The sequence below is a fragment of the Mus musculus genome, chromosome 17 (genome assembly GCF_000001635.26).
Source record: "Mus musculus strain C57BL/6J chromosome 17, GRCm38.p6 C57BL/6J".
Lineage (NCBI taxonomy): Eukaryota > Metazoa > Chordata > Mammalia > Rodentia > Muridae > Mus > Mus musculus.
Window position 1 is genome coordinate 74,380,893 of NC_000083.6, and position 19,499 is coordinate 74,400,391.

Here is a 19,499-nt window from a genome sequence, read left to right on the forward strand (position 1 = left end):
CACAACCATCTGTAATGAGATTGGATGCTCTCGTCTGCTGTGTCTGAAGACAGTGACAGTGTACTGATATACATAAAATAAATAACTCTTTTTAAAAATACCTAGTTTTCACCTGGCAGTGATGGTCTACACCTTTAGTCCCAGCACTTAGGAGGCAGAGGTTGGAGGATCTCTTGAGTTCGAGGCCAGCCTGGTCTACAGAGTTGATTCCAGGACAGCCAGGGCTACACAGAGAAACCCTGTCTTGGAAAACATAAATAATAATCATCATCCTTATCATTCCTTTTTTTTTTTCCCCGAGACAGGGTTTCTCTGTGTAGCCCTGGCTGTCCTGGAACTCACTCTGTAGACCAGGCTGGCCTCAAACTCAGAAATCCACCTGCCTCTGCCTCCTGAGTGCTGGGATTAAAGGCGTGTGCCACCACGCTTATGACATAGTCATCTGTAAGTGTGTTGGGCCTCCTTCTTGGCTGTCTTTGGATGCATGTAGGCTCCAGGTTAGACTGGTGTGAGGGAATGGTTCTCTAATGCTGAGAACTAGGTATGAAAGCAGCCAGTGTTAGAGTGTGTCCTTGTTGTAAATGGGCCTTTCTGTGTCCTTAAAAAGTTAGCCCTTGACACTGGAGAGACAGCTCTGCCGTCAGGAGTACTGGCTGCCCTTGCACAAGTCCTAGGTTCCTTTCCCTGAAGCACCCACATAGGGTGGCTCACAATTACATGTAAGCCACTTCCAGCTCTGAGGGATCCAGTGCTCCTTCCCGGCCTCTGTGGGTAACAGTCACACGGTTGTGTGCGTACATAAAGCCAGGCATACATACACATAAATGTATTTTTAAGAGAATGAAAACCAAACTAGTTAACTGTTAGCTTGCTTCTAAACTGAAGCTAGTGTGTGCTGGTTGTGTAGAGATTTTGTGTGCTCCTTCTCTTGGGACTTTTTATTTCTCTTACTGTCTGTCTAGTCAGGTTAGCCTCAGGCGTGCGATCTTTCTGCCTGTGTCTTGTGAGGTGTAGGATTGAAGGGGAGTTTTCATCTGCAGAGAATATAATGTGTTGTCTCTTGCTCCCACTCTGCAGAATGACCGATGGATACTCTGGAAGTGATCTGACCGCTTTGGCCAAGGATGCAGCCCTGGGTCCTATCCGAGGTGAGTGTGAAGGGATTTGAAACACTACAACTTCGAATGCACCACTTTATGTTCAGTGTCTTAGTTTTACATCTTATTTATTTGACATGTATGAGGCTCTTGCCTTCTTATATATATTACACCATATACATGCTGTGCCCACAGAGATCAAAAGGAGGAATCAGATGCCCTAGAACTGAGTTACAGCCAAACTGTGAGCTGTCATATGGGGGCTAGGAATTGAACTCCCTTGACCACTGAGTCATCAGTGTAAAAGAAGTGCAGTTGGAGCTGGAGGGATGGCTCAGCAGTCGGGAGCACTAGGTGCTCTCCTAGAGGGTCTGGATTCAGTTCTCAGCACCCACATGGCAGCTCACAACTGCCTGTAACACTGACATAGATGCAGGCCAAACACCAATGCATGTAAAATATCATTTTTAAAAAGTTAAGTTATATCACTGAACAGCTTGATACAAAACACTTTTTAGACTAAAGGTCAGAAGATATTTTTTGTGAAAGATATCAAAGTAAATAGTTTAAGTTTTCTGGAAAACATAGGTTCTCTGTTGTATGTTTTTCATTTTTTTCTTTATTAACAGTCTTTAAAACTGTAAAACAAGGTTGGCTGGGTGACTCAGCCGTTAAGAGAATCTGAGCTCAGTTCTCAACCCCAGTGTCAGCCAATTCACAGCTCCCTGTAACCCCAGCTCTGGGGTGTAAGGCCTGCAACATCTGCACTTGACTTGTACAACACCCTCTCTACACACACACACACACACACACACACACACAGTGACTAATTATAATTACAATAACTCATTAAAATAGCAATTTGCTGAACATGGAAGAATAGCTCATAAGCGTTTCACTCTTTTATAAAGCCTTTTCTTCCTTTCTAAAATTTTTCAACACTCATCCAAACCCTGAGTTTTATACTGATCTCTGTTTTGGGTTTACATAGGAATTCTTTAGATTGAAGAATTGCTGTAGACCTCTCACCAAGTCTTGAGAACAGTGATAGTGACCACAGATAGTCTTACTACCTGTTACATATAAGTGCATTTCATGGGTCTACAAACTAACACTAAATCAAAGCAAATAATAGATTTGAACCAGACTTTAAATGGAAAAGCTACACAAATGGTTGCATTTTCCCTGTCTGAATTGGAGTTAATAAATGCAGCAGCAATCACAAAATTCCCATTCACATACAGTGTATATTGGTTTTTTTGTTTTGTTTTGTTTTTTGTTGTTGTTTTTTTTGTTTTTCAAAGCAGGGTTTCTCTGTGTGGCCCTGGCTGTCTTGGAACTCACTTTGTAGATCAGGCTGGCCTCGAACTCAGAAATCCGCCTGCCTCTGCCTCCCAAGTGCTGGGATTAAAGGCGTGTGCCATCACTGCCTGGCACAGTGCATATTGTATAAAACAGTAGTTTTTGGTTTTGTTTTCTGAAACAGAGTCTTTCTGTATAGTCTTGGCTATTCATCATGAACTCACAATGTGGTGCAGACTGATCTCAAACTTGAGAGATCTACCTGCCTCCCAAGTGCTAGGATTGAAGACGTGTGCCACTATGCCCAGCTGTTTTAATAATTTTGACATGTTTGAGACACATAGCATATATAGTATTTATATGTATATATTTCTCTTATTATGGATATATGAGATATCAAGTAAGATAATAATACATGTTTATTTAAGTAGAATTATAAGATGATTGTTTAAAAGATCTAGAGAGAGGTGTGGTGGCATGTGCCTTTAATCTCAGTACTAGGAAGGCAGGGGCAGATCTCTGTGAGTTCAAGGTCACCCTGGTCTACATAGAGACCATGGAGGGCTACATAGTGAGCGTGTGTCTTTAAAAAGGGAAGGGGGCTGGAGAGATGGCTACTTTCCCTTGAGAAGACAGGCTTCCTCTTGAGAGGACTAGAAATTAATTCCCAGAACCCACATTTCAGTTCAACCATCTGACACTGCAGTTTTAGGACTCCAATATGCTTTGCTGAACTCTGCAGACACCAAGCACTTATCTGGTAAACAGACAGACATGTAGGCAAATCATCCATACATACAATAGAAATAAAAGACTTTAAAACAGGTATTTAAGGCTTTTTCGATTCAGTATTCTGAAGTTGTAAAAATCTGACAATAGGTAGGCACGCTGGCACAGGCTGTTTAGGAAGCTGACATCGGAGGGTAACAAGTGCAAGGCCAGCACAGATTAGAGAGTGAGATGACGGCTTCCTGCAGTGTACAAGGTAGCCTGAGGGTACAGCGCATTGACTGGGCATTGCCTACCATATCCAAGCCCTGCTTCAGTCTCCAGTACTACAAACAATCAACAGCAACAACAAAAGAAGCCTAAAGGCTAGGAGATGACTCAGGTTAGAACCCTTGCTGTGCAAAAATAAAATTCTCCTGTGTTTGAATCTCCAACATGCACATATAAAAATAGACAGGACTTCACATGCTAGTAGTGGTAGTCCCCAGGACTGGGGAACATTTCCCAGAGGTTAGCTAGCCAGCTAGCTTAGCCACATAGTGAGTTCTGGGTCAGCGAAGTACCTTGTTTTGTGTTGCTGTTGTTGTTTCAGATTTATTTGTGTATTTACTTGTATCTTTGTGTGTGTATAAGAACAACTGCGGTTGAGGTTAAGACATTGTGTGTGTGTGTGTGTGTGTGTGTGTGTGTGTGTGTGTGTGTGTGTGTGTGTGTGTATGTAGTGCACACCTTTAATGTCAGCACTCAGGAAGCAGAAGCAGGTGGATCTCCCAAGTTTAAGGCCAGCCCAGTCTACAGATGAATTCTATAACAGCCAGGCATAAACAGAGAAACTCTGTCTCAAAAAATAACAAAACCCCCAAAACATAGTATATGTAGACAAATATGATAGAAGGCTAGATATGTTCCCAGGCCCAGGTCTTGCTCCTACACTGATTCCCAGTCCCTGGCAAGAGCCCCACTCTGAAGGCTGGAAACCATCAGGATGGAGATCCCTTCACCTCCTAGAAGCAGGCATTCACCTCCTAGAAGCAGGCATCCAAAGGGCCAGGCTGTGCAGTTCTTTTAGACAGGAACAATTCTGAGTCAGAGTTTTTGACTGTGGGAATGTAAATCCCACGTGATGCTCCATCTTTTTACTGGAGATGAGCTCTGCAAGTTCCCTCTCCCCACTGTTGGGGAACTCCCTTTGAGTCTTGAGGTTCTCTTACTTCTCAGGTCTCTGGTACATTCTAGAGGGTCCCCGCCTCCCACCTCCCGAGCTTGTTTATGTCCATCCACTCTGCTGGCCCTTGGGACTTCACTCCTGGTCACTCCCCCCCACCCCACCCCCCAGTAACTGCCCATGTTCCCTTTCCCCTGCCCCTTTCCCCTCTTCCCATAGTCCTCCCTCCCTCCCCTCTGCTTTCTTCTCCCTCCCAGGGCCCTTTGGCTACAGAGTTATGTGGTTTTATCCTAGGTATTCTGCACTTTTTTGGCTAATATCCACTTATTAGTGAGTACATACCATGCATGTCCTTTTGGATCTGAGATGCCTCACTCAGGATATTTTCTAGTTCCATCTAATTGCCTGAAAAACTCATTAAGACTTCTTCTGTGTGTAGTCAAAAATAGAAATGGGGAGCAGAGGCTAGAGGGATGGCTCAGTGGTTAAGAGCACTTGTCTTCAGTAATTTCAATATGGTGGCTCTCAAACATCCTCAACTCCTGATGTATAGGATCTGACTCTTCCTCTGGCCTCTGCAGGCAACAGGCATGCACATGGTGCACAGATAGACATGCAGACAAACATCCACAACACGATGATGATGGTGATGATGGTGATGGTGATGATGGTGATGATGATGATGATGATGATGGAATAGGAATGAGGGGCTGGAGAGATACGATTAAGGGAGGGCACTTACTCTGTGTGTGTTTGTGTTTTGTTTTTTGTTTTTAAAGAAGAGGACAGAAGGAAGAGAAGTTTGTAAATTATCTTCTGAAGTATCTATTCTTTGTTTAAGACAAGGTTTCTCTGTGTAGCTCTGGCTGTCCTGGAACGCGCTCTGCAAACCAGGCTGGCCTCGAAACCACAAAGATCTGTGTGCCTCTGCCTCTGCCTCTGCCTCCTGAGTGCTGGGATAGACATGCACCACCCCACAAGTGTCAGTTCTTGAAAGTGACTCAGGAGCAGGAAACTCAGGGAAAGCCAGGCTCGTTGGTCTGTGTGGCAATGCTGGGGACTGAATGCTTCACACATCCTGGGATAATCTGCTGCTGAGCTACAGCCTCAGCCCCGTTGGCATCTTACAGAAATTTAGTAATTAGGAAATTGTAGTTAGGAAGAAAACAAAGCTTTTTGAGTAAAGAAGAAGAAGAAATGTAGCAGCTGGAGAGGTGGCTGTAGTGAAGGAGACTGGCTGTTAGTGAAGAGGGCCCAGGCTTGATTCCCATCGCCTTCATGGCAACTCAGAGCTGACCCTAACTGGCCTCCACATGGACCAGGGTTGCACATGGGGCAAGGACATACATACAGACAAAACACCCATACACACAAACAAATTAATTAAAATAATCTTTTATAACCAACAAGTGGTATTTTTGAGTTCTATTTCAGGTTTGTAAACTATTATTTAGGACATATACAAGAGATGGGGTGCCTACATTTATTCCTAAGACACAGTAGTAGTCTTTTGTTTTTATTTTTACTGGTTTTCAAGGAGGATTTCTCTGTGTAGCCCTGTTGTATGGAAACTTACTCTGTAGAACAGGCTGCCTTGAACTCACAACTCAAGAGATCTGCCTACCTCTGCTTCCAAAGTGCTGGGATTACAGGTGTGTGCCACCACATCCCAGCCAGTGTAGTATTCTTCTGTAAGCATTTGCAAGTTTTGTGTGTTCTCTATGTGACTATCTTTTGACTTTAGGGATTTGTATTGCACAGGTACCATTAGATCATTGTACTTAATATTTGCCAATGAGAAACTTGAACTTCAAGATGGTTTTTAAGTCTTTGACTTCTGTTTTACAGAACTGAAGCCAGAGCAGGTGAAGAATATGTCTGCCAGTGAGGTGTGTGCTGTTTTATGATTTCTTTGTTTTCACTTGGATCCTACAAAACTCATAATTGTTTTCTAGTCTGTTTAATTAGAAACAAGAGAATTTTAACTTTGTTTCATTTCAAAATATAAAAGTGATTACAATGATTTTTCTTGGTAATAGTTAAAAAATGCACAGTGATTTTTCTTTTATCAAGTTATGTAAGTACTGAATAGAAAGTTACAGAACCTTGATTTAATCTGTTAAGAGGATCTTTGCATGTTGCTGGGGTGTATCTGAGGCATTGTGTCTGGCCCTCAGCAGTGTAAATGTGGATAGTTGGTTATACAGGCGAGCACCTCACATGCTGTTTAAGAAGCAGCGCTTCCTTTAAAGTCTCGTGTTTATTGTTACCAACCCCTTCTCCTTCATGACAAACCTGGCACAAATAGCAGATATGATTATGGTAAATAGAAGGTGACCAATATGCAATCTTATGAAACTATGGAGAGAATAAGTAGAAGTGAAGTAAGTTTTGGCTGTTGTCTTAGTTACTTTTTTATTAAAAACAAAAACCAAAATACAAACCAACAAGACTATGACTAGAGTAGCTTAGAAAATAGCAGCTGTGACCAGCATGGCAGCAGGCAGGTAGGCATGATGCTGAAAGAGTAGCTGAGAGCCTACTCCTCCACCACGGCCACACCTCCTAACCCTTCTCAACTTTACCAACTTGGGATCAAGCACTCAAGTACATGAGCCTATAGGGGCCATTCTATTCTATTCTATTCTATTCTATCCAGATCACTGCACTTATACTTCCTAGTTGTAGGACTGAGTAATTTTCCCATTTGTATTTTGTCAAATTTTTCTCTTAATATATTTTTAGCGAGGAAAAAATACACTTTGAATTGTTAATATCTATGAAGCTAAATACAAGTAATTAAGAGTACAGTGCTGTACATCTTTGTATGATACCTTGTATAGCAAACTTGCCTAATATATAATATAAAATAAATTTAAATGATTAGCATGATTTTCTAAGAATAAGTCTGTACCTGTTATAAAATTAACAAACTTTAATTTGTTAATTAACAAACTTTAATGATGTGTTCATCATTTCTGTGTCATTTTTTTTTTAAATCTAGATGAGAAATATTCGATTATCTGACTTCACAGAATCCTTAAAAAAGATAAAACGCAGTGTGAGTCCTCAGACCTTAGAAGCATACATACGCTGGAACAAGGATTTTGGAGACACCACTGTTTAAAGGAATGGATGCCTCTGTGAGCCCATAGAACATCGCACTTCACAGGAAACAAGAGCTTTGGCTACAGGAACCCAGACTTCGTTTACAGGACGTTTTAGAGTTTTCATTTTTGTGCACCAAACTTGAAGAGGAACAAGAAGACAGACCTAAATAAAATATGCAATATGAATGGAATTTTTGTTCAAGGCCTTCTTGCGTGATGGTGATGGTTTTGTTTTCTCAGTGGGCACTGTTAGTTAGAGCACAGCAAAAACAGATTCTGGTTCATTACTGATTATAATCATTCTGTAAATAATAATTTGTACATTGCATCCAGATGACAGTATTGCAGAGACAGTGGGTGGTGGAAGACACAGAGCCCTCCCCCCGGTGTCTGTCTCCTGGTGTCTGTCTTGCAGCAGTCTGGTTTCTGGTTTCCTGTCCTACTGTTCCTTAGCTGTATCCCTGTGATTGGGATAGCAAGCGTTCTGAGCTCTTCCTGCTTCCTTACCAGCTCAGTGTGCCAAGTGGAAATCTTCCCATCTGCAGTGAGAGCTGTAGTGAGACTCTTGTCCACCTGGATACACAACCATTAAACACTTAGTGAGTTCTTCACCTGGATACACAACCATTAGACACTTAGTGGGTTCTTTCACATTCTGTTTTTCTCTTTTATTGCCTTGCTGCCAAACAGTTTAGAAAGCAACTTAATAGCAACAGCAAGAGAAAATGTGGCACAACCAGGGTTTGAGAGTTTGAGTCACTCTGTGTAGCATGTGCATCAGTCCTTGTGTGCCCTGCAGTATTTTTTTCTAATATGCCAGAAATCCACTGTAGACTTAACTTACTCCATCTGGAATTCATTTTTGTTGAAGTTATTCTAATACTTTAGAGAGCCAGTTTTAACTCATAAATTGAGGTACCAGTGTGAGAGAAGGGACATATTAGGAGCTAAGACATTTCTAACTTATTGCTTATCACTTTCTTACTGTTTACAGACAACTAAATGCCAGTGGCACTACCACCTCTACTAATTACTGTCCCTTCAATGAAACTTAAAATACCGAATTTTTCTACACGGCATATGTTTTATAGGTTTCTTGTGCTTACTTTGTAACTAAAAAGCGCTAGCCTAATGGTCTACCTTTTGTTTCTGTAAAATGTATAGTAATTCGTTGTTGTTTGTGTAAATATGGCTGGACTTTTATTATAAAAATGCATTATAGGAAGTAGAGGCTCATGTGAGGCCTTTTAAGAACTGTATAAAGGCAAATAGATATTTGCCATTAGTTTACTGGTTAAAAGTTTGTTTACAGAATTTTTCTTTGGTGCTTAAACGATGCTATGTAAAACTTCATGGGTAGAAGGGATAATTCTGTGGTAGCAACACCAACATCTCATGTAAGAAACATGTCTGAGAAAACATACTAAAATCCTTGCTCTTTCCCCCTCTTTCCCCCAGATAAAATTTTTATGATAAAGACATACATCCTCAATTTTACCCTTGCTCTTGTTAAAGATTTATTACTTAAATATAGAAGATGGATTATTTCTTTTCCTAGGATCATATGCTGTTTATAGCTGTAATTTAAATCATATCTCTTAATTATGATTTTAGACATCCCTGGATCATAAAAATGAAGTTTTGATCAATAGGAAAACAAATTTAACCAAAGCTGTGCATAGTTTTTGTTGTGGGCAGTGTCTTTTTAAGGTCTCAAATGTTAATGCATCAGTTATAAAATACTGATAGTCCCACCCGGTGATGGTGCGAGGAACTGCAGCAGTCCTAAGCAGACATCTACAATCAGGCTCTAAAGCTGCACCGCTTTCACTTAGGAGGGGCAGTAACATTCCCCCTGTTTATGTATTAAGACAGGCATCAGCTCAATGGTTAAACAGAAGAGCCTTTAAGATCAGGGTTCATTCTTGATTCTTTAAGGACAAATTTTAGGTGGTAAAAATTTTAAATGTCTAAAAGATACAAAATGAAGTTAACCCAAAACTCAAAGTTATTGCTGTGTGACTGTCCATCACTCACTGTAGAGAAGCACCTCTGTTCATCAGGTCGTAGGTTCAGCTCCTGTTAATGTTTTCTGTGATGCTGTATGACCCAGGTAGATTGTAGGCCATTTTGTTACTGTCTTTTAAGATAGGGTTTCATGGAGCCTAAGCTGGCCTAGAACTCAATGGGTAGCCTATAAATAAATACCTTAAACTGATCTTCATGCCTGCATCTCCCAAGTGCTGGGGGTGCTGCTGGTGTGCATCCCACATCAGGATGTTTGCTCTTTTTCAGATAGAAGTTGCTGGGATTTCCAAATTAACATTAGATTTTTGTGTTGAGCTCTGTTTACTGTTGAAGATAATGTTTAAATAATAAGGATTGGTAGCTCATGTTAACATGACAGAGTCCTTGTAAGCTCGGTGAACTTACTGATCACCTAACTGAGCCAAAGGAAAGACTCAATACAATCTTTCCAAATCTGCTAGGGCTACAAAACTTTTCTGAGACTAGATGCCCATTGGATTTATTTTTGTCTCTTTGCGTTTAACAGGACAAACAGAATTTGAAATTACATGTATGTGGCATTCTTTGTTTATACTGTAAAATTGTTTATATATCATACAAAAGCTAATTCTTTGATAGACTGAACTGCTTAATGGTTTGCTTTTTGTTTTCTTAAGTCAGGTTTTCCTTTAAATGTCTGTCTCAGTTTTAGTCTTACTTTTACTTCTGCGAAGCAAATGACTTAAAGGGTGCATACAGCTACATAACGTGGGGTTTTGTTGTAAATAAATGACAAACTTTGTTTTGCCTTAATTTTTATAGTCTTCGATATTTCAGGGGTGGTAATTTCATGGAGTATTTTCTAACTCTTGTGTCAATAAACTTTGAGCAGAATATGCAAAGCAGTGAATAGAAGGTTCTGGATAGCAATCCAGACCAGTTTAAAAGGACATAAATTCCCATTGGTAGAGCTCTTGTATAGTCCCGCTTGTGCAGTTCATCCCAGCTTATGCAGTTCATTTGAAAATGAAATTCAAGCAGAACACAACAGGCAATTCAGATGAAGAGGTTATCAGGCTGCTGAAGCCGCTGGAAATGAGAAAGGAAATCTTGGAGAGGTAATTGATAAGTTGACCTCTGTCATCTGCAGATTCCTTTCAAATCCTTGCACTTTCCAAAATTTTCCATCTAGCAGGATATTCAAAGGAACCCAGCAGATAACCAAGTCTAAAGAGCTGACCAAAGGGAGCATTCCTGTACACCTACAATAGCCTGAGCTACTTAGACCCTGTCTCACAAAACAGACAAGCCTGTAGTGGTAGTGAATGTCTTTAATTCCTGCACCCTAGAGGCAAAGTGGGTGACTTCTGAAGCCAGCTTGTTCTACACAGAACAGTGCCGCTCACTCTTTGTGATGCTGCGACCCTTAGATACAGTTCTTCCAGTTTTGAACACCCCCAACCATAAAACTATTTTCATATCTGTAACTTTGCTACTGTTATGAATCATAATATTAATACCTGTGTTTTATGATGGTTTTTGGGTGACCCTGAGAGAATGACTGACTGGGCCAGCCAGGGAGGGCTCCACGGTAGACCTGTCTCAAAAACCACATCATAGGAAAAACCGGAAAGATGGCAAAAAATGCACAAAAATACTGCTGTTTGAGGGTAGAGTTTTAAAGTTGAAAATGGAAACTCTAAGGACAAAATGAACAGAAACTCTGACAACTTAAAATCATTTCGGTATCAAGGTTATCTTTTTAATAGTTTAAATCCAGAATAAATATAGCATTCTTTAGAAGAAAACAAGAGTTTTCACAATAGTACCCAAGGGCAAATACACAGTAATACCTAAGTTTCCAAAGAAAAGTTATGTAATCTACAATCAAAATAGATGGGAAGACATGCACATGTCTTCAGAGAAGAACAGTAGATGCCTTGGAAATGTTGATTATTGGAAAGGGGGCAAGGGATCCTAATTTTCAGCACACAAATAGAAATGACAAACTTGAAAACCACAAAATGTAACTGACTCAAGCATTCTATCAAATGTTTTTAATGCTAAACTCGTCATCAGAAGGGCTGACCAGGAACATAGGGAAGGTTTGTGACAGTGGGACAGCATCGTGCCTGTGAGAAGAGAAGAGTAATGGGAGGGAAACAGGTAACCGTGGATGCTTCAATTCTTCCCACCCCACCCCAGTCAAAAGATAGCCCTGAGCCGCAGAATCTGTGAAGTGCAGATTTTAAGATTCCTCACCTGTATTTCATTCCTCCAGCAGATCTACATTTACAGAGGCCAAAAAAGGGCTGTCTTAAAAGTAAGACCTACAAATAACAGCCTGGGGCCTGATGGTGTAGAAATCATTATTCCTGTGGTCCTCCAGAGTGGGGCGACAGACCAGGTGCCTTGAAGAGGTCATCTACAATGATGGGCTATTTATTTAAGTATGAGCAGTCAGTCAAGAATTAGGAATGGTGAAATAGAACTGTGGGAAAAAGTCTGTATTTTTCAGTATTGGATTTCAATCTAAGGAGACCTAATAGGCCCTAGGATTTGCTTAGGGGGGTGTATGTATTTCTGCTTGTTTCCTGTGGAGCATGCCTCTGAAAAATTAGGCTGTGTTTACATTTTTCCTGTATTCCCAAGCATAGTGAATTCAGTCCAGCCTGGGCTACCTGAGACATGACCTCATTTAAAAAGATAAATTTAAATGGGTCCTAACACAAAATAGTTTGCCGACGATCTTGGACATTACTGTTGTGTAAGTCAATCCGTACACATTCTAGTAAAGTCATGATTCAGATTTTATATTGCCATATGTTATATGTTGCCACCTTTTAAATCTCAAAATACACATTTTCTTTTGTAGTTTAGTGTTTGGTTTTGAGTGTTTTGTTTCCTTTTTAAAATATTTATTTATTTTATGTATATTAGTACACTGTTGCTCTCTTCAGACACACCAAAAAAAGGCATCGGATCCCATTACAAATGGTTGTGAGCCACCATGTGGTTGCTGGGAATTGAACTCAGGACCTCTGGAAGAGAAGTCAGTGCTCTTAACTGCTGTGCCATCTCTCCAGCCCTCTTTGTTGTTGTTGTTGTTGGTTTTTTGTTTTGTTTTTTGTTTTTGTTTTTGTTTTTGTTTTTTTGAGATAGGGTTTCGCTGTATAGCCCTGGCTATCCTGTAACTCTTGCTATCCTTGGAATCTTGTAAATCAGGCCTGCCTCAAACTCAGAAACCCTCCTGCCTTTGCCTCCCAAGTGCTGGGATTAAAGGGATGTGGTAACCAACCAGTTCAAAATACACCATTCCAATGAGATATTTTCTTTAGTTTATTCTGCCTGGAAAGCGGTATTTCCAAGAATACTTATAACTCAGAAATGACGCTCACCTTGTAGAAGCTTTTCTGAGGGACTGGAGAGATGACTCCGTGGGTAAGAGTGTTTCCTGCTCAATCCTGAGGACTGAGTTTGAATCCCAGCACCCATATTTGGTGATTTACAAAAGCCTTTTAACTTCAGCTCCAAGGCATTCTAATGCCATCTTCCGGCCGCTTCAGACACCTGAACACACAAATAAAATATTTTTACAAAACTCTGACCACTATGAATTATCTACCCTGTCAATATTTATAACATAACTCCCCCCACTTCTTTTTAAAAAACAGGGTATCACTGTGAAGTTCTGGCTGGCCTGGACCTCACAGAATTCTGCTTGCCTCTGCCTCTAGCTACTAGGACTAAAGGCATGATCCACCATACCTAGCACATTACCTTAGTTTTGACATTCTACTTACAAATAACTGAATTTTTTTTCTTCTTGCATGTGTCTCTTACTAGGATACAATTTCACTAAGATCAGTGCCTAGAAGATAAGATCTGCAAATACAATCTTTATAGGCTACAATGACTGTGCAAGAAAGAAACTGTAGAGATTTAAAACTCTGTTATGGGATAAAGCCAAGTATTTTCAGTTCAAAGTCAGCTATTCTGAGTTCCACACTAGCTTATGAAACATATAAGACTTAAGGCATGCTTCAGATTTTTAAAAATATTTTATTCTTGGACAGTTTCCTGGTATATAATAAATTTTAGTCCTTGTCTCACCCTTCCTTCTCCCCCACCCCCCACCCCCGAAAGTATTCTCCCTAAGAAATCCCTCTCTTATTGTTCTGTCTTTTTGGTACTTTACGTAGTGAAGTGTGACTTGAATTCAGTGTCCTGCCACAGCTTCCCAAGACAGGCACCATATACAAAACAGTGGACTCCAGCTACAAGTGCTTATTTTTTCCTTAAATTTGAGATGCTCTCACTAACTGGGGAGGCTGACAGTGACCTACTCTAAACCCCAAGTATGCTTGAACTGAATATTTCTACCTCAGCTACCAAATCTATAGGGTTACAGGTTTGCACCCAGTTTAGGCAATTGAACCCTTGTGTGTCATGCCTAAGGGCTCTACCACCTGGTGGTGGTGTCAGATCCTCTTAAACTGCAGTAGCCACTTGGATGACTGGAGTCAGGAAAAGCCATCACCTCTTTTCATTCATTCATTCATTCATTCATTCACTCACTCACTCACTCACTCACTCACTCACTCACTCGTTCGTTTTGGTTTTGAGACAGTTTTGCTGTGTAGTGTAGTCTTCCTGCCTCAGCCTCCAGCGTTAGAATAGTACGCAGGCGATGCTGCACCCTGACCGGTGACGTGCACCAGTAAAGTGCTCGTGGAGGCCAGAGAACAACCTTATACTTAAGGTTGACGTTCACCTGGGTTTTTGAAATCGAGTCACTAAGGATATGCCTGCCTCTGCTTTCCTGAGTGCTGAGATCAAACAGGTGTGGCCATCGTGACGGCGTAGGTTCTTGTGATTTAACTCGAATCCTTGTGTTCTTAAGCCAAGCGTTTTCTGCGACATTATTTTTAATGAAACAGTTGGGAATTTGATAAATGTATTTTTAACATAGGCTGAGTCTACCTCGAGGAGCCTGACCTCGAAATCAGCGAGACTTGCCCGGCCTTACTGTGACATTTCTTAATGTTCCTGCTTCTTCATTTTTAAAACAGGAGTATAAACTGTAATAAACTCACACTCTGGTAGAAGACTTTGAACAGACCTCAAAGTTCCTCCCAAGGTGATAAATGCCCACCCTTTCCCTGGGCGAGCAGCCCCGCCCAGAGCAGCTCTAATCCGCCCACTTCCCAGGCGGCGGAGAACAAAAAGACGGCGACCTAGGGTACATGCGCAGTCCCGCCCCCTCGCCCTGCAACCAATCGGATTCTGAAGGCCCGCCCCTTCCGCTTGAGAAATGCGACTTCTCAGAGCGTCTTCCGGCGGGAGCTGTACGGCTCCTTACCATGGTGAGTTGGCCGTGGGGTGTGCGGGATTCTTGCGGGATGTTTCCCTCCTGCTTCCTCGCTCGAGCGCCCTGCTGTACCGCAGCTGCTCGGAACCGCGTGGTCGGGCCTGCGCTGGGGTTCCCAGCGCTCGGGTTCTTGAAGGGTTCCTGCTCTGTGCCTCTACAGCTGGGAAATGCCAGATTTGCCTAATGTTAAAATTAAAGCTTCCTCTGAGAACAAGTGAACGCCATCAGCGACTTGAGGCTTGCGTGGGGCTTTCTAGGGCGTGTTCACTCGTTTGCTTTTCAGTGTTTGAATAGCTCGGCACTGAGCAGCGGCTACAGAAAGGGTTAGTGGAGCAGCTCGGGAAAGGTTCTAGTATACGCTATGGTTGTTGGAATGTCAGGTTTTTCCTAAAAATTATTGAGTTAATTATTAAGCTGAGTGTTTTGGCACATGCCTTTGGCCTACAACTCAGGAAACTGAGGCAGGAGGATTGCACTTCGAAGTTCACCCTGAGTTAAATAGAGACTCTGACCCGAAAAAAAAAAACAAAAAAACCCCATAATCTAAAACCAAACAACAAAACGCGTAAGTCAAACATAATTATCTCAGTATTCTGTAAAGGTGAACGGGTGGTTGCGTTTTCAGATGTCAGAGTGCTGACCGCCCTTTGAAACGATCACAAAAACTCATTGAGCCCTTACTGGTAACTTACATACGACAATGACATATTTGTGTTCTTACTGTTGCCACCATAAAGTTTCCTTCTTTGGAGGCCAGCCTGGTCTACAAAGTGAGTTCCAGGACAGCCAGGGCTATACAGAGAAACCCTGTCTCGAAAAAAACGAAAAACCAAAACATTAAAATATTATATATTAAAATGTCTAATGAAGATCTGTAAAAGAATTCACCGTATTCTTTTAAATTGTGTGGTTATGTGCACGTGGGTGCAGCTGTGGGAGAAAGCCAGAGACATTAGATCCCTGGAGCTGGAGTTACAGGGAGCTGTGAGCAGATGTGGATGCTAGGAGTCAAGCTTAGGTCCTCTGGAAGAACAGCCTGTGTTCTCAAGTACTGAGCCATCTCTCTGGTTCCCAGATTTTTTTTTTTTTTTAAATTTTGTGTATGGATGTTTGTCTGCCTGTTTCTTGGTGCACAAAGTACGTGTCTGGTGCCCGGGGAAGTAAAATGAGGGTGTTGAATCTCCTGGGAGTGGAGTTACAGACAACTGTGAGTGCCGTGTGGGCACAGGGAACTGAACTTGTGTCCTTTGTAAGAGCAGTGAATACTCTTGATTTGTGAATCATAGTTCTAGCCCTTGATAGGGGGAAAATCACACACAGTATTTTCATAAAATTTCAGTAATCCTTTGGGTACAGAAAATGGATAGGATAAACCAGTTGTGGTGCACGTCTTTAACCCAGCATTCTGGAAGCAGAGGCAGGTGGATCCTGAGTTTGAGGCCAGCCTGGTCTGTAGAGTGAATTCCAGGGCAGCCAGAGCTATACAGAGAAACCCTGTCTCAAAAATAAAAGTGTGTGTGTGTGTGTGTGTGTGTGTGTGTAAAATGAACAGTGACCAGACAACCTTCAGTTATTCCAACTTTAAAGAAATAAACATATACAATATACACGTTGTAGCAACAGTGAACAGCTTGCAAACTGTGTTGTTTGAATTGGACCTTTGTATCTAATTTGCATATGCTATTCCATCTGCCAGTATTATTGGTGGAGGCCAGATGTGGGTGTCAGGATGCCTCCTTAGCTGTGTTCCCTTTTTTTGTTTCCCCCAGTTATTTTGAGACATGGTCTTTGAGACATGATCTTGGCGCTTGTCTATTCTAGACTGGCTGGCCAGTAAGTTCTAGGAATCTTTAATTTTTGCCTTTCTGAGACTTGAACCTACAGCCAAATCCTCCCCCCCACAGTGGAATGTGGGGGAGGGGGAAAAACAATTTTATACTTATAAATATCTGTTTTATAAAACAGTCAACACATATATACTAACATATCATCTGCAAAAAGTGATATTTTGACTTCATCTTTTCCAATTGGAAGGAGGTTACAGAGACAAAGTTTGGAGCTGTGTCAAAAGGATGGACCATCTAGAGCCTGCCATATCCAGGGTTCCATCCCATAATCAGCATCCAAACGCTGACACCATTGCATACACTAGCAAGATTTTCCTGAAAGGACCCAGATATAGCTGTCTCTTGTGCCTAGCAAACACAGAAGTGGATGCTCACAGTCAGCTATTGGATGGATCGCAGGGCCCCCAATGGAGGAGCTAGAGAAAGTACCCAAGGAGCTAAAGGGATCTGCAACCCTATAGGTGGAACAACATTATGAACTAACCAGTACCCCGGAGCTCTTGACTCTAGCTGCATATGTATCAAAAGATGGCCTAGTCGGCCATCACTGGAAAGAGAGGCCCATTGGACTTGCAAACTTTATATGCCCCAGTACAGGGGAACGCCAGGGCCAAAAAGTGGGAATGGGTGGGTAGGGGAGTGGGGGGGAGGGTATGGGGGACTTTTGGGATAGCATTGGAAATGTAAATGAGGAAAATACCTAATAAAAAGTATTAAAAAAATGAAAATAAAACAGTCAACAAAGGGAGGCCCTAGATTTTTATGGTGAGAACATTAGTCACGGAGTGAAATAATATATGAGGTAGGTATACATATGTAGATTTGCAAGAATGTCCTGCGGACCAAACCAAAGGCCATATACTTGTATCATCTGCTAAGATCTGTTTTCAGGTTTATAAGGGGAATGGCTTTGTGACTTGCACATTGTAATGAAGACAATTCTGTGTAAAACACAGTGCTTTCTGAGAAAATGGCAAGAAATAGAACGATCCGCATCAGTAGAGTTACTAAAGATTGGCTTCTGATACATGGTGACAGGATGGTGGCCGTCCTGTGGTTAACTGCGAAAGCAACAACACAAAAGCACTGTAGTTTGGAATATAAGAAGACTGCATGTCAAAGGTGAAACATGAAATAGTCCTGTGAAACTTGCGCAGACATTCTCTCCCGTTCTCATTCATTCTCTGTATGCACACGTTATGGGTACCTGGACACATGTTAAGGACAGAGGTCAGTGCTAGGTGTCTTCATTCATTGTCCACCTTATCATGTGTATGTGGTGTGTGTGTGTCAGTGATGGACATTTGGGATCTTCCTCAGTCAACCTTCACATATTTATTTATTTATTTAAAGATTTATTTATTTATTTATTTATTTTTATGAATGTGAGTACACTGTAGCTGTACAGATGGTTATGAGCCCTTCATGTGGTTGTTAGAAATTGAATTTTTAGGACCTTTGCTCACTCCTGTTGACCCCTCTCTCTCTCTGGTCAACTCCACTCACTCAGTCCCTGCGTGCTCCGGCCCAAAGATTTATTTATTTATTGTTATTCATAAGTACACTGTAACTGTCTTCAGACATGCCAGAAGAGGGAGTTAGATCTCATTACAGGTGGTTGTGAGCCACCATGTGGTTGCTGGGATTTGAACTCAGGACGTTTAGGAGAGCAGTCGGTGCTCTTACCTGCGGAGTTATCTCACTAGCCTCTACCTTCACATATTTATTATATTATTTATTTATTATTTACTTGTTTGGGGACAGAGTCTCACTGTGTAGTCAGCTCAGGTTTGCCTCCTTCTGATCCTCCTACCTCGCTGTCCTGCTAGTGCTGAGATGAAAGGCATGCTACATACCCCACCTCTTCACATTTTAGGGGGGGCGGTCAGTCATGAACTCATCAGTTCAGCCAGGCTTGCTTACCAAAGAGCTCCAAGGAGGGCTGGAGAGATGGTTCAGTGGTTAAGGATGCCAGTTGCTCTTCCAAAGGACCCAGGTTCAACTTCCAACAGCCACATGGTAGCTCACATCCATCTGTAAGTTAGTTCCAGGAGATCCTACTCTCTCTTCCAGCCCCCACAGATACATGTGGTACACAGACAAAACACCCATACATATAAAAAAAAAAGTTCCTTCTAGGCAGAGTGGCATATGCCTTTGAGTCCCAGGCTTGATAGGCAGAGACTGATTCTCACAGGTCAGGTGGATACCTGTGACCCAACCTGGTCTACAAAGTGAGTCCCAGGCAGTCAGAACTATGGGAGAAGTCTTGTCTCAAAACCAAAAAAAAAAAAAAAAAAAAAAAGAAAAGAAAGAAAAGTAAAAAGAAAAATAAGGAGCTCCAAGAACTCCATGTCTCTGCCCCCACCTCCTCAACACTGGGTTATAGTTGCATCTTGTATCATGCCTGTCATCAAATCAGAAATCCATGCTTTCATGGCAAGTACTTTATAAACTGAGCCATCTCCTTCCACAATGTCAGGATGGCATAGGAAGTGACCCTCTGCCTTTTAAATACCTGTTGACCCTCTTAGCCTCAAACTTAAAAGTAACTTAAGTCCATGGAATAAACTGGGGGCTAGAGAGGTAAGTGACCCAGCACTTAAGAGCACTTTCTATTTACAACCTGTAACTTCAGTTCCAAGAACCTGCTGCCTCCACAGGCATCCACACAGGGATGGCACACACTTAGACACAGATACATAAACATAAATTGTTAAAATAATTTTCTGAATTGGGCTGAGGCCAAATAAATATCCAAGAATCACACTGTTTTTGTTGTTTTGTTTTGTTTTTTAAAGGCTACATAGCTGGCTATCTCAGAACTCGGTATGTAGATCAGGCTAGCCTCATGAAGCTTCTCCTGCCTCA

The 19,499-nt window shown here is 41.6% G+C and overlaps 2 protein-coding genes across 9 annotated transcripts in view; both read left to right on the plus strand.

Annotated features, from left to right (window-relative positions):
* Spast (spastin) overlaps positions 1–10,223 on the plus strand; it is a 53,193-nt gene extending 42,970 nt beyond the window's left edge. For 4 of the 6 annotated variants that reach the window (XR_001782088.2, XM_006524610.4, NM_001357738.1 and 1 more), the window contains 3 exons: positions 1,078–1,148; positions 6,142–6,182; positions 7,298–10,223. Coding sequence is in view for 5 of the 6 variants with exons in the window: in XM_006524610.4 (XP_006524673.1) it covers positions 1,078–1,148; positions 6,142–6,182; positions 7,298–7,420 (235 nt within the window). In the remaining variant the exon portion in view is untranslated. The remainder of the gene's footprint in view (positions 1–1,077; positions 1,149–6,141; positions 6,183–7,297) is intronic. The other 2 variants (NM_001162870.1, NM_016962.2) reach the window with 1 other exon arrangement.
* A 4,462-nt stretch (positions 10,224–14,685) lies between these two features.
* Slc30a6 (solute carrier family 30 (zinc transporter), member 6) overlaps positions 14,686–19,499 on the plus strand; it is a 28,652-nt gene continuing 23,838 nt past the window's right edge. For 2 of the 3 annotated variants that reach the window (NM_001252478.1, NM_144798.6), the window contains exon 1: positions 14,716–14,776. In NM_001252478.1, coding sequence (NP_001239407.1) covers positions 14,774–14,776 — 3 coding nt within the window. In that variant the 5' untranslated portion in view covers positions 14,716–14,773. Of the gene's footprint in view, positions 14,777–19,499 lie in introns of all 3 variants that reach the window. The other variant, XM_017317374.1, reaches the window with a different exon arrangement.